Raw genomic sequence first — 26,848 nt, 5'->3', positions numbered from 1 at the left:
CTCAATCCCATGTTCTTAAAATTCCCTGAGTTCATCAGCCTTACATGTAAGGCCCCTTGCAAGGAAATAAATGCAATTTCATTTTTCAGAGTAACTACATCGTCTGACACTCTCTTGCCTTCTTTTTTTAATTGACATGCTCTCCTTACGTTCAGAATGTATCCCATCAACTCTTCCACTTAGACTGCGATTTGAAATTCCTCCACTCATCTTCTCTATCAGTCTAAAGTCTCCCTTAATAGAATGAGTCTTGTCATGTTCAGTAACCTCTCCCTGTGTATTCTCTCCCTCAATCTTACTGACCTTAACCTCTGACTCCTCCTTGGCCTTTTTAATTGTTGACCTTCTGCTCTATTTCCCACCCCACTGCCACACTAGTTTAAACCCACCTGAGTAGCACTAGCAAACCTTCCTGCCAGGATGCTGGTGCCCCTCCAGTTTCGATGCAACCCATCCTTCTTGTACAAGTCCCACCTGAACAAAAACGTTTTTCTGCTTACCCTCAAATATAGCCAATTACACTTATATTCTAATATTAGGCAAGTCTTGGGCACATGAACAGGAAGTATTTTTGAAAAGAAAGAGGAAATGAAGATCAGCAAAAGAAGATTACTTAATTTATATCTAATTGCCAAATAATAAATGGTCCCCTATTTACTTTCTACAGAAAACTGGAAATACAAAACTGATTCACTAAAGACAGACTGAATATACTGAATGGAAACACTCATCGCCTAATGCAAGTACTCAGCAAAATAATTTAGCCAGAAAATTTATGTACAATTTGATAAAATTAATTTGCGACAATGTGAAATTTATTTTGTAAAATGTGAGGTTCAACTCATCAGTGAACAAAATTACAATTTCAGAAATCCTCAACGTCACAAATTATTTACTAATATAACACATTATTCACATATAAACTAGCTTCTCATAATTCCCCATCACAGACTCTCACAGGAATTTGGTAGATTACCACAATTTCAATTATAAACAGGCACTTGGAATATCGACATCATAGTCGCTCAACGGTTTGGCAAATAAGAATGAGTCATATTTCAATTAATTTACATTTCTCCTATACATTAAGGACAATGTGTTTTTAATTTCACCCCTCCCACATTTCAATTGGCTATTCACCCTTGGACTCACTCTCAGTGCACATCTGCTTGCTTGAATACAAATTACATTCATTTCTTTGCCAATACGATGAACAAATTGTGCCAAATTCCATATCTCAAAGTACCAATGCATTTGCATTAAATTACTGAGTGATAAAACATTTTGTATTACAAATCTCTTGGTAAATTTTGGAAGCAATGATTCTTAAAACTTTACAATACATTGGGAACCTCAACTAAACACTTAAAAATGTTTTTTCTACTCCCTTGTTCAATAACATGTTGGTCTTCTTGCAGCATAAAACGGAGAGAGAATCTTTGGTGGAGGTGTTTAATATCATGAAAGGTTTAGATACAGCAAATGAAAAGAATTTTTCCCCCAATATCTGAAGGGCCAATAATCACAGTGCACAGATTTAAAGCAGAGATACTGATGAATAATTATAAGTTATTTCAAATGGTTTGGATTTGGAACATAGCGCCTGTTAGGCTGTTAGATAAACATTAAACAAGTTTTCAAAAAAGAAACGGATTGATATTTGAAGAAATTAAACTCTTACAAATATGAGGGATTAGCCAGAAGACAGATTAATTGCTCTTTAAAAGAAAGAAAACAATGGTGTAAACTATAGGAGAACTGGGCGATTTATCTGCTGTACTACTCAGTCATAGAGACATACTGCACAGAAACAGACGCTTCGGTCCATCTCGTCCATGCCGACTAGATATCGTATATAAATCTAGTCCCATTTGCCAGCATTGGCCAATATACTTCTAAACCCTTCCTATTCATATACCCATCCAGATGTCTTTTACATGTTGTAATCGTACCAGCCTCTCCCACTTCCTCCGGCAGATCATTCCATACACGCATCACCCTCTACGTTAAAAAGTTGCTCCTTGAGTCCCTTTTATACCTTTTCACTCTCACCTTAAATCTATGTTTTGGCCACTATATGATTTTATTATTCGTGAACAACTTTATAATATTATAATAAATTCTCTTTGTTAGACTTCCTGATGCTATCAATCTTATACACAAAATAATCCTTTCCTGCGATTGGGTTGGAGAAAAGGAGGAGGAATGTTAATGTTTTGCTAGGATTCCTGTGAAATGGTTAATCAACTTCAACAGTTTATTGTTCCAAAAAGTAAGGCTTCCGCTTGCAGATGAAATGGTATTGTTAAAAAAAAGATTTGGCTGCACACGTACAAAATGTAATTAGACAAGAACCAAATAGATACAAAAAACAGAATATTAGGCAACATTATAAACTTTGACATAATACCTTGCTAGGTATTCGAAAGTTTTCAACTGGAGATTTAGCCTCTGGCACACTTTCTTGGGGGCTTTTCAGGCCCTGTAATTAAAAGGAAAGACAAGTTTCATATTCAAAGAAATCCATGGCAATTATAAACAGAAGTAGATATAAACCTTTGAATATGCCAATCTTTACTTGGCAATTTCATATAAAACTATTAGGGCCAGTAAAAGTCAAAATATACCAGCTTCAAGAGTTTGTTAAACCAGCAACAGGGTGCAAAGTGTTAGGTGGAGCATGGTTGGTACGGAGGTGCAGCAGAACTATTGCCAACCATAATCCAACTAATCAGCACCTGTTTTACATACTATATAAATCTGTGCTTTTTTTCTCAGGTTCGTTTCTTGTGTGTCAGCCTTGATGAGTTCAGAATGAAGAGCTTCAATTTCATATCTCTTTTTAACAATGTCTCTGTTCTGCTCTATTAAGCGTTATTTGTAATCCCAGAACTTAATCATAATATAGAAATCATGCAATAATTCTGAGTTGTCATTTATGGCTAACTTCCTAAACTATATTTACATTTGCATTTCAGAAATACAACATGAACCCTGGCCTTTAAATGTACTTGCATTCCATGTTTGAAATGATTAGTGTGTTGACCAATTATTTTGCCATTGCATTGTTTATAGTGGATTCAAAAGAGAACTTTGTGAAAAAAAAAGTGTCCCAACATTTAATTCCTGAAATTTTGAAAGAAGAACTGCTCTAATATTGATCAGAAAAAAGTATCATGCAACTGGGTAATGCAATGGGTTAGATTCTGGTCCTTCATCTCTGGCATCTTCATCTCAGGACTATTGATACTAGGACTAAGGAATGCAAGTGGGAGATTTATCTCTGGCTGTGCTAAATCTAATCTGTGCATGCTTGATGGTAATACCTTGTGCCCAAGTTATAAGACTTTCAATCACTAAAACTAGACTCCGTTGACAAGTTTAGAATCAAGAGTCTTCCCCTCTTGTTGTGTTTTTATATTTACTCATTATGTCTGTTGAGCATAACAATACAAGACATGACACAGGAGCAGATGGAGGCCATTCGGTCCATCAAGTCTGTTCTAACCTGCAATGAGATCATGGTTGATCTGATAATCCTTAACTCCACATTTCTGCTTTTCCCTATAACGTTTCATACCCTTATGGATTAAAAATCTGGTGATGCAAAGGTGTGCAATAACATCTTTGAACAGAGTGTTTAGGGAAAAAAAACAAACTAAAAATCCATTTATTTCAGTTTTGAATGTATTTAACGAGCCAACCTCAACGGCGCCGGGGTTAGGAATTCCACAGGTTCACTACCCAAAAGAAGAAATTCCTCCCTGTCTCTGTGCGACTCCTTACTCTTGAGACATGAACAACTAAAATCAAGCAAGGTTCTTGGTAGTAATCTACTGGTTATAAAATCCCAATTTACTCAGTTACCTTCTTCAAGGATAGGAATCGGTCACCCTGATTTCATTGGTGTGTGATGTCTCCAATCCCGCAATATATTGAATTAAGCCAAACATAGTTACAGGAAAAGTATAGTTACAAGAAGAAGTGCTAGCCGGTGATCTTCAACTATCTTCTCAGGGAAATAAATGTAGCCTTACCACCGTTGACGGCATTCGGAAAACATTTTACTGATAACACGTGGATTTACACAGTTCATGACAGCATATCCATCAATTGTCAGCACAATGTACCAATTCTTTAAATACTTTAATACACAAATTTGTGCACAAATGATTTATACCACACACATTCTCAAACACTGGGCACATTTTTCTTGAGGGAACACTGTATGCATAGTGTAAACCGAAGAGTGAATGCTAGCAAAGGTACATTGAAAAACCCTAAAAATAGAAAATGTAGAGTTATTTCAGGTCAAGTTCATTTCAGATTTCAAAAATATTGCACATAAATTCACAGTTCCTAATTGGGGCAAAGATGCATCTTGTACAAGGAAAACACTTAGTCATAGCATCTGCAATATACTAGGACCTAAAATACATTTATCACTATCACTTCAAATGGCAAGATTTGCATTTGAAACACAAATATATACGTACACATAAATTATTGTTTCACATTTTAAATTGCTAGCCAGAGTTTTATTATACGGAAACGTTATGCTCCAAACCATTTCCCCCTTCCCGACCACGCATATCTGCACTAAAACAAGGACAGTGGCTCAGTGGTTAGCACTGCTGCCTCACAGCGCCAAGGACACAGGTTCGATTACACCCTTGGACAATTGTCTGTGTGGAGGTTGCACATTCTCCCCGTGTCTGCATGGGCTTCCTCCGGTTTCCTCCCACAGTCCAAAAATATGCAGGCTAGGCGGATTGGCCATGCTAAATTGCCTGTAGTGTTCAGGGATGTGTAGCTTAGGTGGGTTGTAGGGGGATGTGTCTGGGTGGGATGCTCCCAGTGTCAGTGTGGACTTGTTAGGCCGAAGGGCCTGTTTCCACACTGTAGGGATTCTATGATTCATTCTATGAAATTGTTTTTACAAAAGCCATCACCATCCAAGTTACCCATGAAGCCACTCAGCCACCCCGATTTGGAAATACATGGCTGTTGTTTCCCATTCGTAGGATCGAAATCCTAGAATTCTCTCCCTAAGGGCATTGTGGGTCAACCTACGGTACGTGGACTGCAGTGGTTCAAAAAGGTAGCTCACCACAACCTTCTCAAGGGCAATTGGGGACGTGCAATAAATCAGCCAGCCAGCGATGCCCAGGTCCCACAACTGAATTAATTTGTTAATAAGTTCACAAGCTTCTGAGCCACCTGACCTGGGCTCTTGGACATAGATACAGGCTGAGCCCCTTGCCCCAGGACACAGATACAGCCTAAGCCTTGCATGGTCAGGAAGGAGAGAACACATCTAGATTATTTGGAGGCAACATGGGAATTCAGTGCAAAGGAAAAGAGGTGCTTTTTGCTTGTTTTTGTTTTCGTTCATAGTTTATAAGGGGATTTTTTTTTAAACTGGATCAAGTGAAGGCCTAGATCAGGGGCCCAACACAAAACAAAGAGTAACATCACAGATAAATTCTGTGATAGCTACTAATTTCACTATCAATTATGGGTTACTTTCAGATTGACGGAAAATAGGAGAAACATGTACTGGCTCCAAACTAAACATTTCATGCCGGTCATTTAAAGATCAAATGAAGAAGTAAGGAATTAAAACAGAGATGCTGGGCCAGGCAACATGTTGCACATGCATGAGGTGGGAGCTAGTGGACCCCAGTGTGGTTCATAGTGACCACACCTGTAGCAAACGTTGGAAAAGAGATAGTAGGAACTGCCGATGTTGGAGAATCTGAGATAACAAGGTGTAGAGCTGGATGAACACAGCAGGCCAAGCAGCATCAGAGGAGCAGGAAAGCTGACGTTTCGGGTCTGGACCCTTCTTCAGCAAATGTTGGTTGCTTTAGGAACTCTGGCTCAGAGGTGATGACGTGGAGTCTGAGCTTTGCACATTGCAATTGTATCTGAGTCCCATAGGGCAGGGGAGGGGAAGCAGCCTGTACCTGCGCCCCAGGGCAGGGGAGGGGCTGAGTCACCTGGACATCGTGACAGCCTCCTGAAACACATCCCTTAGACTAACTATCTCAGGGCAGTGGTCAGGGGCAGGACGGTGTAACTCTAAATGTGGCAAAGAGGGATCCAGGAGGTAGTGCTGAACGAGCCTCAGCCCTTGAGTTTGTCTAACAGGTTTTGAGATCTTGCTCCCTGTCTGGATGAGAATGGGGGCTGTTGGGAGGGTGAGAGGCAGGAGAAAAAGAGAAATATACTTGTATAGTCAGGGGAATAAACACTGTTTTCTGTGGCCAGAACTGAGCAATCCCAAAGGCTGCATTGCCTGCCTGGTCCCTGGGTTCAGGATACCTCAGCTGGGCTGCTGAGGAACTTGGTGTGGGAGGGGAATATCCAATTGGTTGGGTCCACATAGGTACCAACTATTTAGGTAGAAAGAGGAAAGAGGTTCTACTAAGGGAATATGGCAGCGAGGGGTGAAATTCAAAAGCAGAATCCAAAAAGGTAATCATCTCCAGATTACTAACACAGCCACAAGCGAATTGTGATGTGGAGGTGCCAGTGTTGGAGTTGGACTGGGAGGGGGGTGGACAAGGTCAAAAGTCACATGGCTTCAGGTTATAGACCAACAGGTTTATTTGAAATCACAAGCTTTCGAAGCACTGCCCCTTCATCAAATAAAGTAGAGAGGACCCAGGCACAGACTTTATAACCAAACAGATCAAAGGATCATACAAATGATGTCAGTGGAGTGTCAAAAGGCCGAATAACAGGTCTCTGCAGATGATCAAGAGTGTCAGATAGTGTGAGTAAAGTATCAACAGCTGAATGACAAGTGAAAGGGATGACCTTTAATCTGATTAATTGAAGCAGAGAGATAATTAGAAAAAAAAAATAAAGTGGTGCTGGAGACAAACCAAATGATTGAAATAACATGGACCAAAAACAGAAGTTGCTGGACAAGCTCAGCATGTCCGGCAGAACTGAGGAAGGGTCACTGAACCCAAAATGTTAACTCTTTTTTTTCTTCACAGATGTTGCCAGACCTGCTGAGCTTTTCCAGCAACTTCTGCTTTTGTTCCTGATTTCCCGCACCCGCAGTTCTTTTGGATTTTATTTGACTGGAATATCATGCTAGGTAAAAGCAAATTAGCACAGGATCAGCAAGTTTAAAGAGGTAAATGTTCGGCGCAAAGATTGCTGTGAGAGCAATGGGTTCAAATTCTTCAGACATTGGCACCAGTACTGGAGGAGGAGGAAACTGTTCCAATGGGATGGGCTCCACCAGAATCATGCTGGAACCAAAATCCTAGCAAGTCAAATGGCTAGGGCTTCAAACTAAATAGTGGGGAAGTAGGTTCGATTGCAGGGAAAATTAGAGAAAAAATTCAAGGGGTGGGGGAGGGTTCAGCAGATGTTATTAAAGTTTCCAGAACAAGTAATCGGACAGAGTATGGACAAGGGTCAAAAATCTAACTTCAAATACTGCAAATAAGGGAACAACTACAAGGAGGGGGCAGTCAATGCAGGACTGATAGTGCAATACAAAGATGCATGTAGTATACGGAACAAAGTTAAAAAAAAAGTATATATAAATGAAGAGAATAGTGAAAGTAAATTTTGGCCTCTTATAAGAGGAAGATGACGAGGTAATAATGGGAAACTCAAATGGCAGAGGCACTAAACCAATATTTTGTCTCTGTTTTCACAATAGAAAATAATAATTTCTTCCCTAAAAATCCAGTTACTACAGAGGAACTTGGTGAAATTACTATAACTAGGAGAAGATACTAAGCAAGCTGATGGGATGAAAGGCAGATAAGTCCCCAGGACCTGATGACCTGCACCCTCGGAGGTGGGAGCGGAGATAGTAGATCCATTAGTTATGATTTTCCAAAACTCCCCGAATTCTGGAAAGGTACCAGTGGATTGAAAAGATGCTAATGTGACACCCTCATTCAAAAAAAAGTAATAAGCAGAATGTGGGAAACTATAGATCAGTTAGTTTGAACTCTGTAGTGGGGAGGTTACTGGAGTCAATCACAAAGGAGGAGACAACTGAACACTTGGTAAAACAAAGCTCAATTCACCAGTGCCAGCACGTTTCATGAAGGGCTGGAGTTCTTTGTGGATGTAACCAGCAAGATGGATAATGGAAATCTGGTGGATAGGGTATAACCAGACTTCAAAAGGCATTTAACAAGGTGCCACATAAAAGACTGATCCACAAGGTTCGAACCCAAGGGGGTTAAGGGTAGAGTACTGGCTTGGAGAGAGGATTGGCTGACTGACAGAAAGCTGAGGGTTGGGATAAACGGGTCCTTCTCAGGATGGCAAAACTATAACTAGTAGGGTCAACTATTTACAATCCATTTACATGATTTACAAGCAGGGATAGAGTGTAATTTGGCGAAGTTCACAGATGCTATCAAAATAGGTGGGAAAACAGGTAGTGATGAGGACACAAGGAGTTTACAGATAGATATTGATAGGCTAGGAAAACAGGCCTGAATCTGGCAGATGGAGTTTTATGTGGATAAGTGCAAGGTTGTCCATTTTGGCCAGAAAAACAGAAGGGTATTTTATAATTTAAATGGGAAGCAGATTCAAAGTGCGTCAGTGCGGAGGGATCTGGGCATCTTTGTGCCTAAATTGCAGAAAATGGATAATGCAGGTGCAGTATATAATAAGAAGGGCAAAAGGAATCCTGGCACTCACGGAAAAAGGGCTGGATTATAAAAGTAAAGTAGTCTTTTTTTTTATATAAGGCGTTGGTGAGATCATATCTGGAGTATTAAGTCCAGTTCTGGCATCCCTGAGGAAGGATGTCATGGCACTGGAGGCAATTCAGAGGAGGTTCACAAGGTTGATTCCAGCGATGAAAGGGCTGTCATACATGGGGCAGGTGAATAGCTTGGGCTTGGGCTCGGGCTCACTCGAATTCAGAATAATAAGGGGGGAATCTAACTGAGGTATGTAAAATGCTAAAGGGATTGTTAAGGTGGATGTGGATCAAACGTTCTCCCCTGTGGGACAGCCTCAAATAAAATAGCATAGATAATAGAGTGACAGGGATAGGTTCAAAACTGAGATGAGGAGAAACCATTTCTCTCAAAGGGTTTTGAATCTATAGATCTCACTGTCCCAGAGTGCAGTGGAGGCAGGCTCAATCAACAGCTTCAAGGAAGAAATTGATATGTTTCTCATATAAAGTGGAATAAAAGACTATGGGGAGCAAGCAGGAGACCAGTGTAAGATTAGCCACAATTATGAAATATTGCAGAGCGGGCTTGAAAACCCGATTTGCCTATTCCTGCTCCTAGCTCCTATGCACCAATGCAAACGACCTTGTCATACAGTTTGAAATTAGCAGGTACAATGTTGTGGGTATCATAAAGATGTGGCAGGAAAGGGTTCTGGGCTGGGGACCAAATGTCTAAGGGTACACATCTTATTGAAAGAACCGGCAAATGGGCAGATTGTGAAACAGCTTCCCCGCCCTGGATCACAGATACAGATGCAAAACACCAAACCACTGCCCCAGGGCACAGGGACAGGTGGAGCGCCCCCCCCCCTGCTCCAATGCCTCAGGCTCTTGTCCATTTAAACCTGTCGTCAGGCGCTCCTTCACCCTTAGGCCCTGTAATAACCCCACACTGTAATACCCATAGAGACAATCAGGAACATTTGCACTGTTACCTGGCGGGCCATCAGAGATTTTATTTTCTGCATATCTCAGTCTGTATCCCGGCTCCGGGCCCAGCCTCAATGCCCAAACCCCAACCTCCTCCGGTCGATCGCAGCCATCTCCAGGTCATGTGATCCCACGCTCGCACTGCACCCTGGGACCTGGAGTCCTGAAACGGCCGCGCAGCCGCATTGTTCTCACCAGCAGAACTACAATTCCCAGAGTTCGCAGGGTGGGTTCACCCTTACTCTGGTTGGCTTCAAGTCTTGCATTCGTTAAAGAAATAATTATTCCGAATGTTTACTGCCTCATAGTTTGGAGTAATTGAAATTTAATGATTGTTTCCAAATTGTCACTGTAGAGAAGTTTCTTCATGTTCCCAGGCAGCTATCAGAGAAAGAGGTGTTATAGAACATGAACCATAGCTGCAGCTGTCTGCTTCTTAATGTTTGTTGGATTTCAATCCTGTGCTCCTGGTCGATATCTAAATTTTGTACCGTGTGGTTTGAGTTCGAGTTGAGGAGAAATCAAGGTCAAAATTTGTCTTCAGGCTTAGACTTCAAAGTAACACGATTTATTATCCATTTATACTAAGTATTTAAAACTGTGATGTGTAATCATATATCTGATTAATCTGATCTTCTATCTACTTTCAAATACTAGTCTATCGTCTTCGTGTGTTCATGTTATTCAAAAGGGACAGACACAAAAAAAGGTAACTAAGCCGGTTAGCTTAACACCTGTTATTGGGCGAATATCAGAATATTGTAAAGGTATAATCGCAGAACATTTGGATATACATTTAATAACCAAACCGAGTCAACATGACTTTATGAAGCGGAAATCACGCCTGACAATTTTAGTAGAATTCTTTGAGGAGTCTAGAAGCAGAATAGGCCGACATGAACCCGTAGGTGTCATAGAGATCTCTAACACAGTAAAACATCCTTCAGCCCATTGAGTCTGCACCAGTCAAAAGCAACCATCTAATTATTCTAATCCAATTTTCCAGCACTTAGAATTAAAATTAGGTTTTGAATTAACTGCACAGAGGCCAATATCCCATCTCCAAGTCACCCTTTAAAAACACGAGCATAGTACATGGGCTCTGACCAGCCAGCTTGGAGTCAGTTCCTCGAATGAGGAGACTCTCTGAATCCCCTGTCCATATTGGTCAGCCAGGGCTCTCTGATTGGCCCAATCAAGGATCTCATAGTCAATGAGATCCTCCTGACCCTCATTCTAATCACCACAGGTTTATTGTCACATGTACTGTCATGAGTGCAGTGAAAAGTTTATAAAATCGGCACTTACAGCGCCATCTTGGTTACAAAGGTACCTGGGTACAGGATCTTAGGAATAAATTAGAAAAAAATGAAGAAATAAAATGTCCAGCATTACAATCCCCCAGACCAAGGGATCTCGCCTCCAGTCCGCGCCAGACTTAACCTGGAGCTGCCTGTTCTCGCCAGGACTTTGGGCTGCCTGTTCCTACCTCTGCCTCAGGCTGCTTGTTCTTGCCGCTGCCTCAGATACTGGGGGTCCTCACGCTTTGCCACATTGGGCTCACTTGCCCTGCGATGACTCGACTCCACTGCGCTGGGCTCGCTCTGCTCTGCGCTGATCTCCCCTGCAGTTCGCAAACTCGGTCTCCACAAAATGTAAGTAGATTAAAGTAAGAAAGAAACCAGTGAAAGAAGAGAAAAAAAAGTAAAAGCGGATGGAGCCACACACTGCGCTGTTATTTTGTCACCATCTTACACGGCCTATAGCTTTTGTCTGGAGTAGACATCGCTAGAACTTCGGAAACAGCATAAAGAGGTAATGTTGAGGGAAGTGGTTGCGAGACAACATGAGTCGCAGTTGGTGCCACAAAAGAAGCCACTCATTAGGGACTGAGCTGAGGGACTGAGCAGTTGTGTAGGGACTCAGGCTGACGGCTAAAGGAGACAGTATACAGTCAGGAGATATGGAGTCATCGCAGTCGCGAGGGAACTTGGACTGAGGGTGACACCAGGGAGGAATGGGACGCTAGCACCGCTGGTGAGGGAGTGGCCAACATGGGAGTGTTCACCGAGGGTACTCAGGCTGCAAACTACTAGACTATTTCCACTGGCAGGGAAACAAAATGGTGGGTCAATTTGGAGCGATGGAACCATTTACTCAAGAGTCAAAAAAATTGGATTTATACACGGAATACTTTAATTTGTTCATAAAGGCGAACAAAGTGGCTGAAGACATCATGATACCAGTTTTCTTAAGTACCATTGGAGCAAGAGCTTTGCCATTCTTAGGAGCCTGGTGCAGTTGGAGAAACCACAGAGGAGACATTCCAAGAGCTGTGCACAGTGTTAGGAAATTAATGCACACCCAAGCCTCTGATGATTGTGGAACTTTTCCACTTTTACAAACGGGAACAGCATGAAAAAGAGTCCATAGCCCAATTTGTGGCCGCTTTGAGGTTAGCAGAACATAGCAAATTTGGAGGGTTCCTCCAACCTGCCTTATGGGACCGAGATAGTAGGAACTGCACCAGGTCTAGACCCGAAATGTCAGCTTTCCTGCTTCTCTGATGCTGCTTGGCCTGCTGTGTTCATCCAGCTCTACACCTTGTTATCTCTTATGCCTTATGGGACCGTTTGGTTTGTGGCCTCCAATATAAAGCCATCAACAGAAGCTACTAACAAGGAGAGACCTGGATTTCAAGGCAGCTTTCAAAATTGCTTCCTCGATGCAGTTAGCTGCCAACGAAACAAACCAATTAGCTCACAATGTCCAGGTGCATTAAGTAGTGAAAGTCAGCAGAGGGTAGTACCAACCGTAGAATGTTACTGATGTGGCAAGAGTGACCACAAGTAGTCAACATGTTGGACTCAAGAAGCCCAGTGCCACAGGTGTAAGTGAGTGGATTATATTGCCTGAAATTGCCAGGTACAACTCATACAAAAGAAGGGGTGTCAGAAAGAAACAATCCTGAGGACAAGGCATAAGGTGCACCCAGCCAGATTGGGAGTAGACAGAAGTCAGCCAGGCCTGCGGAAGAAGCAGAAGGCCCAGAGTCAGCAGAGTTTCAGTTAAACATACTGTCAGTACAGGGTGAAACTGATCATTTCTGGGTTCTTCCCAAAGTAGAAGAAGACGGAGAAGACACTAAAGATGGAAGTGGATACTGGTGCAGCAGTGTCTCTGATTCCTAAGTCAGTCTATAGAGAGAATTTAAAGGCACTACCACTGAAGCCTGCCAAGATTAAACTATGGGCACACATGAAACAGTTGGCGCCACTGAAGGGCTATGTATTGATCAAAGTACAGTTAAGGGACTACTGTGCAGAATTACCATTTTAAATAGTAAAAGGCAAATATTCTGCATTATTCGGACAGTCCTGATTACAAAAAGTAAGGTTGAACTGCAGTGTGGTTAATAGACTGGCAGACTTAGACAAGAGTTTGCACTCCTGGCCAAGTGCAAAGATGTCTTCATAGAAACTCTGGGGGAAGTGAAAGGAGTCAAAATTAAATTACAGCTGAAGCCAGAGGCTCATCCTAGGAGTCTGAAGGCACATCTGGTATCATACACCATTCAGCCTGAAGTGGAGGTGGAACTGGATTGGATGGTGAGTCTGGGAGCATTGGAATGAGTAACCACCAGTGAATGGGCCATTCCCATTGTGCCAGTCTTCAAAACAGATGACACAGTGAGGATTTGTGTTGACTGTAAGGTCACGGTCAACCCAGCCCTAAGGGTGGATCAATACCCATTTCCACTCATAGAAGATCTATTCAGTAGACTGGCAGCAGGAGAGAAATGTTCAAATACGGATCTGTTGCAGGCCAACATATAGATGGGGTCATGAAGAGTCTCAGCCACCGCTGAAGAGAGTGACACACACAGGACTGTTCTGCTACAAACAGCTTCCTTTCGGCATCATGTCAGCGCCGGCTCTGTTCCAGAGGGCCAAGGATCATATACTAAATGGATCACCAGGAGACTAGTGTTATCCGGACAATATTTTGATTACTGGATCCTCTGAAGAGGAGCATTTGAAAAATATAGAAGAACCCTAAAAATATTGCAGGAGCATGACCTACAAGTAAAAAGAGAGAAACATGAGTTTTTTTAAAGACTCCATAGAGTACTTGGGTCTTGTAATCCAAGGAAAGGGATGGCACAAGGTGCCGAAGATAATGGAGGTTATCGTGAAGACCCCTAGACTGGAGAATGTGTCTCAACTGAGATTGTTCTTGGGACTTTAAATTACTATGGCAAGATTGTGTCTGATCTAGTAACTGTGCTAAATCCCCTGCATCAGTTGCTGGGAGAAGAGTGACCATGGAACTGGACCCTATCAGTGCAGGGAGGTTTAGTGGCAGGTGAAGCAAGTCTTACAAGGGTAGAAAGTGTTAACGCATTTCAACTGAAAGTTGCCACTAGAGTTGCTGTGTGGTGCCTTGCCTTATGAGGTTCATGCTATACTGTCACACATCTTAGTGAATGGAAAGACCCATCGCAATCGCATCAAGGTCACTAACGAAGCCTGAGAAAAGGATTGGCATCATATTCGATGTTAAGAAGTTCACCAGTTTCCTTTACAACGGACACTTCGTGCAACTGACTGATCAGAGACTTCTAACTTCCTTTTTGCCCCTATACGGGGATAATATCAATGGTGGCAGCCGCCTGCAGAGATTGGCACTGGCTCTGTCAGCCTACTTACAAATACTGACTAGCGGGCAAGCACTGCAATGCAGATGCCCTGTCAAGGCTGCCACTATCGGGGAATAAAAATCTCTTTGACTAAAACCTTAAAATGATGTACTTTTCCCAGGATGATAAGGTGCCACTGTCAGCGAGTCAGGTGCGGAACACAACCTGGAATGGCCTAGTTTTGAGCTGATTGATGGACTTAGTCCTGACAGGGAGGACCAGTCATGGAAACCGCCCAGAATTATGACCTTACCTGGGAGTTGTCGGTGTTGGATATGTGTCTAATGTGAGAAATTAGAGATTTTATTCATTCCCTGTTCAGAGGAAAGGTGCTAGAACAGGTGCACCAAAGGCACCCTGGCATAGTACATGAAGTCCACATTTTTGTTGGCCAAATGTGGACTTCCAGATTGAGGAGAAAGCGAGATCTTGCAAATCCTGTGCGTTAGTAAGGAAGGCCCCACATTATCACCTCCTCATCCACGGGAATAGCCTCAAACACCATGGCACTGAATTCATGTCGATTTTGCAGGACCAGTGGAGAGATGGATGCGACTAATGTTTGTGGATGCCCACTCCAAGTGGCCCGAGGTGGCTGATATGAAGTCGGTATTGGCAGAAGCAACGGTATACTGACTAGATGAAATATTTACCAGGTTCTGAAACCCTTAAAAAGATATGAGTGACATGGATCCATAAAATGTGGTGCAAGAGTTGGAGGAGTACCTGGAAAATCATGGTGTCAGTCATGTGACATCGGTTCTGTATCACCTGGTGACAATTGGCCAGGCGGAGAGATTCGTTCAAACCTTGGGGCAGGCCTTAAAGGTCTCACAAGGGGAGGGTTCACTAGGACGGCAAATCATCAAGTTCCTCAGCAAGTACAGGAACACGCCACACGCGACAAAATAGTGCTCGCTGGCATCACTACTGTTCAACCGCTAGCTGAGAACCATGTTTGACTTACTGCAGCCGGAAGAGACCAAAGAAGTGTCAGAGCAAAATCAAGAAGGACAGTTGGTCAGAAGGGCAGCATCCATAGTTGACATGAGCCTGTTGCCACTTTCATGTTAGTTTATCAGCATTTCTTTATTTTCCATTTTCCTTCATTTTACTTACCCTAATGCATCTGTGCATTTACTTCGTGCCCCTTTTGGTGGCTTGTTCCACATTCTAACTATCGTTTGGACAAAGAAGCTTCTACTGAATTCCCCATTGGAGATGTGCCACAGACAGACAGAAACCCATTTATATGCAAGAGGTTACAAATCCTAGAGGATACTTAGGAATTATTTTTATGTTGAAGATGATGACCACTGTAAACTTGTATTGTATGTTCTTTATTTTGCTTTATTAGGCAAACATAATGGAAATCGACTGAATTGGCTGAGGCTGGAGGAAAATATAAAACTATATTTTACAAGAAGGTGAGCATACAATACATTTGATATCCTTTGCCCTTTCCAAAGGGTAAATTTAAAGCACTCAAAACCCATTTGCTTAGTTACTTGAAAGAAAAAGAGAGAAAAAAGGGATAGGAAGAGACAAGAAGAGACAAAAAGGGAAATGATAAAAAAGAAAAAAGGGAAAGAAAGAAAATGCCTTGACATAATAGTCAATGGCTGCTAAGAGCTGCATCAAACAGATCAGCCAAACTGAAGTCTGTGCAACTCTCCATTGGCTGGAATCATATGCAGTACATTCTTGCAGGTGTTCCTTAGAAGAGAGTGTCCTCGTCACAACCATCTTCAGTTGCATCAATGACCTTCACTTCTTCATAGCCTCAGAAGTGCAGATGTTCACTGATGACTCTACCATGTGTCAAGCAGTCTGTGTTTTATATGCAGCAAAACCTGGACCACGTTCAGACTTAGGGTAATATTGGTCAGGAGCAAGAATAACAGACATTTTTCAGTTCTCACAGGATAGAGAGAGAAAAACACACACACACACACACACACACACACACAATCTAACCATCACCCCTTGATAATCAATTGCATAACCATGACTGAATCCCACACCATCAACAACCTGGAGACTGCAATTGGTCAAACACTGAAATAGTGTTTTAAACATAAGCCAAATAAATATTGTGGCTACAAGAGCACATACCTGGCTGAGTGTAGCTTCAATAACCCTCAAGAATTAGTTGAAAAAATCTTTTACTAGGGCAGCTGATGTTTAACGTTTCAGGACATGCAAAATAGTGAAATTTGAACTCAAAGACCTGGAATAAAAATAACTCACCTCATGATAACAATATAACCACTGTCAATTGTTGTAAATACCTAGCTGGTTCTCTAATATCCTTTAGAAAACAAATTTACCTTGGTCTGATTTACATCCGATTCCAGACCCACAATAATAGTGGTCATCTCTTTACTTCTCTCTGGACAACTAGGAATAGACAATAAATGCCAACCGAGCCAGCAATGCTCACATTCCAGAAATGAAGTTTAAAAAAGCATTAAGTAATGTAGATATGAGAATAAAGCAAGAATCTGTTTGTTGAATTGCCATAACGATATGATGGTTTGTTTCACAACTAGGTGGAGCTCATAACATTTGTTGAAGTTGTAATATCCCTACCTAGATCAAGTTTACAGTAGAATCATGCTTCAGGTTTCCTCCTAGATTTTCAGGTTGTTTTCTAATTTACTTCTCACATTCAAATAAATTTTACGCAATTGCTGGAAGTGGAGTGTATTTATAGGTACCTTAATTGTATTGCAAGCATAAATAATAAAAATATTGTCAGTGAACTTCTCTTTGACACCCTAATCTCCAATAATACTACTAATTCTCTCTCTCTGTTCCCTTGGTGATGCCTTCTTCTTCAATTACTTCAGTTCAAGTGATGCAAACATGAGTGAATTTGGTGGACAGTTGGTTTAAATAGTCACCGCAAGATCTGGCTGAACCACATAAAAGACTAACAGGTTTTACGCTCATCTAAAAAGCTGTTAATTTATTCCAGATCATCCTGGATTACAAAGAGAACCTCCAGCTTCTTTTCTCTACCGTAAATAGTCTTCTGAAACTCCCCTGTCTCATTCACATTCAGTTACAACAATAAGTGCAAGGAGCTCATTTTTTTTTAAGTTCCCAAAGTTGATGCTCTGTTATCCCTCTCCTACTGTACCCCCTGCTTCCAATAGACCACACACCAGACATCCTCAGCCCCTTACCATCTCACCTTGAACTTGTTTCTTTCTCTAGATTTTTTCTGATATTTCCTCAGGCCTTCCAAAGATCATCTTGTTCCTGAGACCAACCTCCTGCTTTTTAAACCCTGTATCCAATAAACTACCCCAGATGGAAGGAATTGGATTAGTGTACTATAGCATTTGGGACCAGTACGGTGGTCACTGTACCAGTAATATTAGTATTGGAGCCAGCAATACTGTCACTGTGTCAATTATACTGATCAAGGTGCCAGTCTTCAACACTATCCTACCAGTTCCTATGTTAAGTAATACTATTAATGGTTCTCACTGCTCTAGTTCTGCCCCATTCTCTTTCAAATCTGCTATCATCAACCCTCTTCACAAAGAGTCAGCCCTCCAGCTCTGCAAACTGTCACCCCATTTTCATGTTTCACTCCTAAATACAAAAACAAGTTGATGCCTTGCAAATCTTTGTCCATCTTTCCCACAACTTTACATTTAAATCCATGAATTCAGGTTTCTGTCCTTGCAATAGTACTGAAACAACTCTTTTCAATGTCATAAATCATACCCTGTGCAAATGTGACAAAGACAGGCTGACCTTTCTCAACCTTTGTAACCCGTCTTTCTTTAGCCTTTGACACACAGTTGACCATACCATCCTCCTCCAATGCCTCTCCAGTGGTCATCCAGCTGGATAGAATTGCAATTGTCTGTTTCCACTCCAAGCTAATTATAATCAAAGAATTACCATCGCTGTCTTCCCATTCTGGCCCAGTTTTGACTGGTGTTTCCAAGGGTGTATTCTTGGACCCCTTCTATTTCCTATCTACATAAAGACCCTCCAATATTATCCAAAAGCACAGGACTGGTTTCGACCAGTCATGCTGACAGAACCCAGGTTTACCTCACCACCACTTGTCTCAAACTTCCACGGCCTCTTACTTATCAAACTGTTTATCTTATATTGAATGCAGAATGAACAGAAATTCTGTCCAATTAAATATCAGAAGGCCATCTTTGGCCTAGATTAAAAGGCAGCATTTTAAGGTAGCATATCGCTACCCCAGAAAAAAGTTAACCCTGTGCCAACAAACTTATGGAATTCAGCCTTGAGCTTGATTGTGGATCTTCTGCCCCTTAAGGATAGGAAGCCCTGAGCTGGGGAGAAGGGGGTGACAGATGGTGAAATAGGGCAAAAAGGAGGAGGGTTATGGGTTCTGCCCGTAATGGACACAGCACTCCCCAAATGAGGTACCCTGCTTCTTCTCCGTCTTTTAGCCCAAGGTTATGAAAAAAAGATAGAGCTGGCTTCTTTTGTTCCATTCTCCCCCATTTTCAATATTATGGCGTTGGAGGCAGAATGTGGTCATTAACTGGCTAGTAATTCCACTTTTTCACCTCTGATATCATCTTGCTTCCTGGGATCTCAGACTGAATGAAACCAGATTTTACCCTAAAATAAAACAAAGAACTGTGGATGACAGAAACCTGAAGAAGGGTCGCTGAGCTCAAGAACATTGAAAAACAGAAATTGCTGGAGAAACTCAACAGATATTTGCTGACCAGAGTCACAATCCCACCTGCTACCTTCATCTGAACAGCAAACACCCACACTGGCTCGTGATTGGCCAGCCATTCAGAAATTGTATATGGCCTCGGGATTGACATGTTGTCGGGCCTGAACCCAGAAATGATCCTGATTTAAAACAAAAATCCTGACCTATTTATTTCTATCAGGAACAAGCTCTTCTGCCACGCTGCCAATTTCACACTGTCTGTGCACTTTCCAGACGTGCTTTCAGAGTATCCCATAGTCTCAGAAACAGCTATAAGGAGGTTCACTATCCTGTCAAAGGCTCACCAGGTTCAGAACTGCCCCTCAGTCAACCTTTAGCAAGTGAACTTAGTTGTGTCTGTGATCCACAAGAGTCATTCTTAACAAAAACAAATATTAAGAGAGACCAAAGTACAGTACATACTCATTGAAATAAAGTGATGGTATTTACCACATAATTGCTTAAAACATAAACCCTGGTGATATTTGTATTTAAACCAATGACACTTATTTTGTGCAGTCTGTACATGTAAGGATTTTAAACATTCCAGTCTAAATTGGTCCAATCATCACACGTATCAACATGTACTTATTTTGTCACATTATTTGAAGCTGCCAGTGTATGAAGAAGAAATTTGAATAAGAATTTAAATATATCCTAGCAATGAGTGGTAGACTATCTTGAAACAATTCCCTTATTTTATATTCAAAACTGTCATGTCTTGCTGAAAGATCTACTCTGTGAAAAATGTAGCATCTGGAGGTCATCATCCCTTTAAGTTTTAAACTTAAGTAACACAGGTCTAGAAATTGCCAATGCAAACTGTGCAAAATGTTTGATTTCTGAATGAGTTGGTCCAAGACCGGACTAACCCTGAGTCTCAAGGCTAGTTAAATCAGACTGGCAAGTTGCACCTACTCACTTGCCGGGCACTCCCAGGTAACTCATCAGTAGTGAGTTGTGGCTGCCGTTGTGTGTCGTTCTTGAAAAAATGATGGATGATCAGAACAAAGAAGGCAACCAGGAGAAGAAGGGAGAAGTATGACCAGTTAGGAGATGGTGAGAAGGGGAGTGTTGAGGTAGCGTTTGCAACAGGGTTCAGCAAGTAATCAAGGGAGGCCAAGTGGTGGATGGTTGTGACCCATTGCTTCAATGTTGAGTTGGGCGGAGGACTCTTGTACCAAAGGCAATTAGCCATAGTCCTCAAGGGACCATCGGCATTCCTCTCCATTCAAGGCAATCAGTTATATACCTTGCTGGGCTCCACCCCACATCAAGCATAGGGCTCAACAAAGACATGGCCCTCCATAACCAAACAAAGCTAGGACAGGAATTGAAGCCACACTGATGATGATGTTGTTATGTACCACACACTATCCATCTAAGCTAATTGATCTCCATATTCCTGTACCTTTGAGCCCCACTTGTTTTCATTTTCTCATGGGACATGGGCATTGCTAGCTAGACTAGTATTAATTGCTCATCCCTAGTTGCTCTGGCACAAGTGGTGGTGAGCTTTCTTCTTGAACTGCTGTACTCCCTTGAGATACAGAGATACCCTCAGAGCTGTTAGGAAGTGAATTCCAGTCCTAGCAATAGTGAAGAAACAGCAATAAATACCCAAGCCAGGATGATGTGTGACTTGGAAGGGAACTTGCATGCTAGGTACACTAACACCTGCATCTGTTGCCCTCAACTCTTAAGGTGGTAGAAATGGCAGATTTGGAATTGCTGTGAAGGGATCCTTACTGATTGCAGTGCACATTGTATATTTGGGACACAGCTGCCATTGCACTAATTGCAAAAGTAATGCATATTGAAGGTGGTGAATGCAGTCTCAATCAAGCAGGCTGTTGTCTCAGATGATATCAAGCTTTTTGAGTGTTGCTGGAGCTGCACCTATTCAGGCAGGTGGAGAATATTCCATCTCGCTCCTGAAATGTACCTTGGAGATGGTGAACGGGTTCTGGAGAATCAGGAGGGAGGTGCTTGCTGCAGAATTCCTAGCCTCTGACCTGTGGAGGATTCAAATAAAGCATTAAACAACTGTGGTCTTGGCTTAAGAAGCTAACACCTCAGGACTTTTATACTGTGGAGGCTTTATCCTTTTTCCCTCCCTGTACCAGACAGCTCTTCTTTATGAAGCATATTACTCATGTGTGTGTTTTCAGTTAGAAATCCATGCTGGGCCTCCCTGATCAACCAACATTTTTCCATGTAACTAATAATTCTATACAGAATAATTATTTCTGGAAGTTTCCATACCACTGAAGTTAAACTAACTGGTCTATCAGATTAGTTCAAATATAGTTACTAGGCATACATAAAAGGATCAAGTCATAAGAGTCATCAGATAACATGGAACTGAAGTCTGGGTGTGTAAGGCTCTAGATAAGGTGTTCTCTAGTCTCATCTTCATTAAATATTTATGTTCAATAAAGCCTGTCGTTGTTTGCTCAAATGGAGCTCATAATTATAATGTGATGCTGCGTGTGCATTAACATGTGAACAATTCAAGGAAAAGATAGTTCCACATTCTAAATAGGAATTCCTTTTACAATATTTTGTCTTGCAATAACTACCCCATAAATTTCACTTCAAATGGTATATTTATAACTTTCATAAGATGATGCCATGGTTTACAGAATTATCTTTAAAATTTAACTTTTTGTTCAGAATGTATTGATATATCCAGTATCCACTGTGGAGCATTTTTCTTCTAGGTAATTTGTGCTTTTGAAGTTTATTTTATATTTTACAGCACATTATACTCCCAAATTTTGAATGTATTGATACAACAGCTGAATAGCTCAAAAACAGAACGTTCATTGCAACAAAAGTTGTCCCAGATTTTGTTGTGGGAATAACAGTGAAGCTCTTAGTTCTCACCATCATTACTTTTGTCACAAGGCTATACCCCTGTATTTTGAAGATATAATTTTTAAAAAATTTCAACTAGTTACAACAGCATCAAATTTGACTGAGAAAGATTCACCAAAAAATCTCATGGAAACATATACTTGAGCCATTGTTTCAAGAGAAATTTTGAGAGTTTCTGGTAACTTATTGTGAGGAAGCCGTTGTTTACCTAATCTCTTGCTGTCAAAAATATAGACCTAGTTCCCACAGAAACAACTCCACAGAAGAAGCATCAGGGAGCCAGGAACTTCAAAATTGAACACAGCATTCAAAATTGCTGGCTGTATCCAAGAAACCAGCCAGAAATAAGATAACACAGTGTGGAGCTGGAGGACCACAACAGCCCAGGCAGCATCAGAGGAGCAGGGAAGCTGATGTTTCGGGTTGGGACCATTCTACAGAAAAATCATCACGAAACCAGCCAACAAACTTTGACCTTAAGGTAAAACTTTACACCTCAAAGCAACCAAAGGATCCTAAACTGCATGTTGAGTACTGCTGAAGAAAGACATATTTGTCAAAGCAATATGTCTTTTTTCAGCAATGATGTGGAAGTGCTGGTGTTGGACTAGGGTGGACAAAGTCAGAAGTCACATCTCACCAGGTTATAGTCTAACAGGTTTATTTGAAATCACAAGCTTTCGGACTGTAGCCCCTTTATTAGGTGAATTCACTCTGAAAGCTTGTGATTTCAAATAAACCTGTTGGACTAAAACCTGGTGTCATGTGACTTCTGACTTCTTTCAGTTTATGTACTACTAATCAGTTTATGTACTACCCAATGACTAAACTGCAGATTCTTTTACCTTCTTTTGTAGCGGGTGCTATCCCCTTTAAATCTATATGAGCGTATGTGTGTAGGCCCAAGTGACTGCACACGGGCCAAATGCTCAGTGTCACATCTTTATTATTTTTTCCTCAGATTTGGCTAGTAATAAGTTAGTTCCTTCTGTAACTTGAACTTTTGATCTGACCAACTGGGGAGACTGAAAGGAGAACCAGTTCATACCTTATGATCTGGTTTAAACACCTCTTTGAAACTAAAACAGCTTCTGGCATTTGCACATGCATTTAATGCAGATATCCAGAAGTCACTGTTAGCGATTATCCATTCTTACATGGGGTGTCCAATTGAACTCTCAATAGATGGCAATCAAATAGAAATAACCATACCAACTGAACCCTTGTCTCTTACACCATAATATCACCATTAAAACTTCCCTAAAAGGATATACCTCATTAATAAGGCATATGGTTCTTCACAACATACTGAGTCAGAACAATTTTTTTTAATGTTCTGTGAAAAATTCCAAGTTTTTAAACAAAATATTCTAAATGTTTGTTGATAATATTTCAGCTTCAATGTAAATGTCCAATTTTGTTTTCTCAATTTCTGTAAAATTGAATGTACATTTTAGTTCCTGCTTATTATCTAAGAGTTAACTTCAATGAAATTGGCTGTCAATCCTGTTTGGTGTTCTGTTGATGTTGAACATCTACTGGACACAAGTTAACTTCATGTCAGATTCAAATTAATGTTGAGAAAGAGGAAATACAAAGCAGAAAGACTGTTAGATCTTCGTGTGTAGTTTTTTTTTAGGAAAAAATGTCAACCATTTTTTTACGATAACTCTGATTCTTCTTCACAGATGCTGACAGACCTGCTGAGCTTTTCCAGCAACTTCTGTTTTTGTTCCTGTTTTACAGCATCTGCAGTTCTTTCAGTTTTTCTCAATCATTTTTTTGCTGCTGATTGAAAATTAATGGCCCATACTTTTCTAGATGTTCTTTGTCCCCCAGCATGCACTATTTCTAGCTATGTTGGAAACTCTTGGTATGATCCCATTTTAATTCTTTCCTCCCTTCCTACAGAAAATATGCAGTATTGATTCTGTAGATAGTTATGAGATTAGCCACTGAGATGAAGAATGGACTGCAGGTGTAAGCTCACACCTCACCATTCCATGTCATTGTGAAAAGTTTACATTTGTGGTGTAGCTGGGACTCGAGGTCAGCAGAGACAATTTGAATTCCAAGTACATGAACAAATATAAATCGAAAGAACTGCAGATGCTGTCAATCAGGAACAAAAACAGAAGTTGCTGGAAATGCTCTTCAGGTCTGGCAGCATCTATGAAGAAAAAATCAGAGTTAACGTTTTGGGTCCGGTGACCCTTCCTCCAAGGGTCACCAGACCCGAAACGTTAACTGATTTTTTTCTTTACATGAACAAATAATATTGGTTCTTTATCACATAATGCCCTTGTGCTTTCATTTCTTCTTCTTACAGTTCCATCTACTGGTGCTATCCTGTATGGCTGCTTCAATGAAACCATATACCTGTATATAAGCTGAAATCACAAAATACTGCAACACTGCACCATTCCTACAGGGAGATCAGTTCACTCAATACTGCAGGGTATTTATTTCAACTGCAAGAAATATTGACAACAGAACAAATGTCTATATTACTATTAATTTTAGAATCACCTTTAGATGTCTAAATATTGTCTCTAAACTTATTTACATGATCCAAAATAGACTGATTCATTCATTAAGAGACTTCCTGGTAAACCCGTTCAAAGGATTCTACATTTGCAGTGATCATGTGACACCAGTGGTGTAACATTAATCTAACCACTGGATAATTTATGATAACCTTAAAACACACTTGACAGAACATACAATGTCACGTCCATCATCTCTGAAATCTATCTGCATGATTCAAGGTCGTGAGGACTGGCGCTCAATTAGTCTAAGACAGTTCTCCCAATTTGGTATTAGACCCCAGATATTAGCAAGTAGGATGTTGCAGGGCTGACAGAGCTGAGTTTGCCAGCCTTATTTTACATTTTATTTTGTTCAAAAAGCACACAATTTATAGTCATTCAGTCAATATGGCATTTTATAAATTCCTACTTTAGAAATAAAACCAGTCTGACTCCAAACTAAAACACAAACAGATTCTAAACAAGGTCTTACACCTAACATGCATTGTCTGACCCAAAATGTCACCTCTTCTTTACTCTGACAAAGCCTTTAGTTCTCTCAGGAATGTGACTTGAAAGGAATTCAGGGATTTACATGTACATATTCATCAATTAAAACCTTCCAACTGATTAAAGATTTAACAACATCTTAGGTTTGTTTAGTACATCCTCATCAATGGTGTGAACCTTTGATCTTTTACTTATAAATTCTGTGTCTGATACTACCCCACTCACTAACACCTAAAGAAGGACTGAGGCTCCGAAAGCTTATCTTTTCGAATAAACCTGTTGGACTATGACCTGGTGTCATGTGATTTCTGAGCTTTTCCAACTGAGTCCAACAGCAGCACCTCCACATCATCCTTATTTCCAGTGACTGAATTAATGTGAGCTGTTGTGTCCGATTTCATTCTTTTTGATATCATTCCTTCAGTTTTGTGGGTCAAAATCCTGGAATGCCCTCACTAATAATAGTGAGCATAACTGCACCAAAATGGACTGTTGCAATTCATGAAGACAGCACATCACCACCATCTCAAGGGCAACTAGAGATAGGAATGTTTGTCCAGCTAGAGATGCCCATATTCCATGAATGAATACTTTTTAGAAACAAAAGACAAAGCCAGGCTGCTACTTCCTTTCATCTGTTCTAGACAACCTGCTCCACAATTTATACAAAATCCAAATGTATTTCTCAGGATACTGCACTTCTTTAGTGACCAAAAATTAAGACTTAAATCAAAGGTGTATGCAAATAATGTAAATAGTTTAGCTTCTATTCACAAGTACAAATAAAGATGAGAATCATTCAGCCCATAAATATCCAGAAAAGGATGAAATTATGGTTCCTTGCACATCACTATTTAACTGCAAGCTCTTTGTCTCCTGGGAAACCATGAAGTAATTATTTCTGTCAAACTATTCTACCTGACATTTGTCATAAATTGACTCTTCAGAATTTTGAACACATCCCTCATCCTACTGTCGCAGTTTACCTTCAAGTGATACTCCACAATCATTGTCTTCAGTTCTCTTGAGATGAAAGAGTACAATGTTCCCTCGTAACTCACGCCTTTGAAACTGAGGAAGGCTTTCATGCTTTTACAAAGACCATTTCAGTAGGTTGAATGTTGCTCTGGATTCTTGGTAGCCAAAATGGGACTCAGTACCAAAATTGTTGACCAGGATTTTCCATTGACCAGACGGACAGTCATTACTTCAGCTTAGATGAAAGTTGTTCCTGTTGTAGCAGACTTAAACCCACTCAAACCCTAACCTTTCACCATCTGGCTTCTTATCCTTGGCATTATACTCCTATCCAGCTGGCAATCTACCTACCTGGCATCCTACCCTCTCTGCACTCTAACATCATATTTTCCTTATGTATTTATTAACTGTTACAGCAGCTGTCAAAGTGGCTCTGAGAGGGGTGCATGGTTTGCATTCCCTCTACAGTTCCGCACTAAAAATAAGTTTAGAATGAAAGTATGGCTCCACATTTCTGAAAGTGTCCGATTGGAACTTTTTCTCAGAAATGCAGACCTCTTTTTTTTCATAAAATGAAGGTCTGGAGTGACAATCTGTGTGAGATTGCCACTCCTTGGAAACTACAAACAGTTCTCTGACCATATCTTGGAGAGACAGCTTTATTACTAACAGAGATAGTAGGAACTGCAGATGCTGGAGAATCTGAGATAAGAAGGTGGAGAGCTGGATGAACACAGCAGGCCAAGCAGCATCAGAGGAGCAGGAAAGCTGATGTTTCAGGTCTGGACTCTTCTTCAGTGTACCTTCATTTTCTGAAGAAGGGTTCAGACCCGAAACGTCAGCTTTCCTGCTCC

General features: G+C 40.9%; 1 protein-coding gene across 1 annotated transcript in view; it reads right to left on the bottom strand.

Annotated features, from left to right (window-relative positions):
• vps50 (VPS50 EARP/GARPII complex subunit) overlaps positions 1-9,812 on the bottom strand; it is a 158,481-nt gene extending 148,669 nt beyond the window's left edge. The window contains exons 1-2 of the mRNA XM_048610923.1: positions 9,676-9,812; positions 2,411-2,482 (exon numbers count right to left, since the gene is read on the bottom strand). Of these exons, the coding sequence (XP_048466880.1) occupies positions 2,411-2,482; positions 9,676-9,708 (105 nt within the window). The 5' untranslated portion in view covers positions 9,709-9,812. The remainder of the gene's footprint in view (positions 1-2,410; positions 2,483-9,675) is intronic.
• Positions 9,813-26,848: the final 17,036 nt, after the last annotated feature.

This window comes from Rhincodon typus, chromosome 2 (assembly GCF_021869965.1).
Source record: "Rhincodon typus isolate 14 chromosome 2, sRhiTyp1.1, whole genome shotgun sequence".
Lineage (NCBI taxonomy): Eukaryota > Metazoa > Chordata > Chondrichthyes > Orectolobiformes > Rhincodontidae > Rhincodon > Rhincodon typus.
The sequence above is the reverse complement of the archived record's forward strand: the minus strand, read 5'-3'. Positions and strand labels throughout refer to the sequence as shown.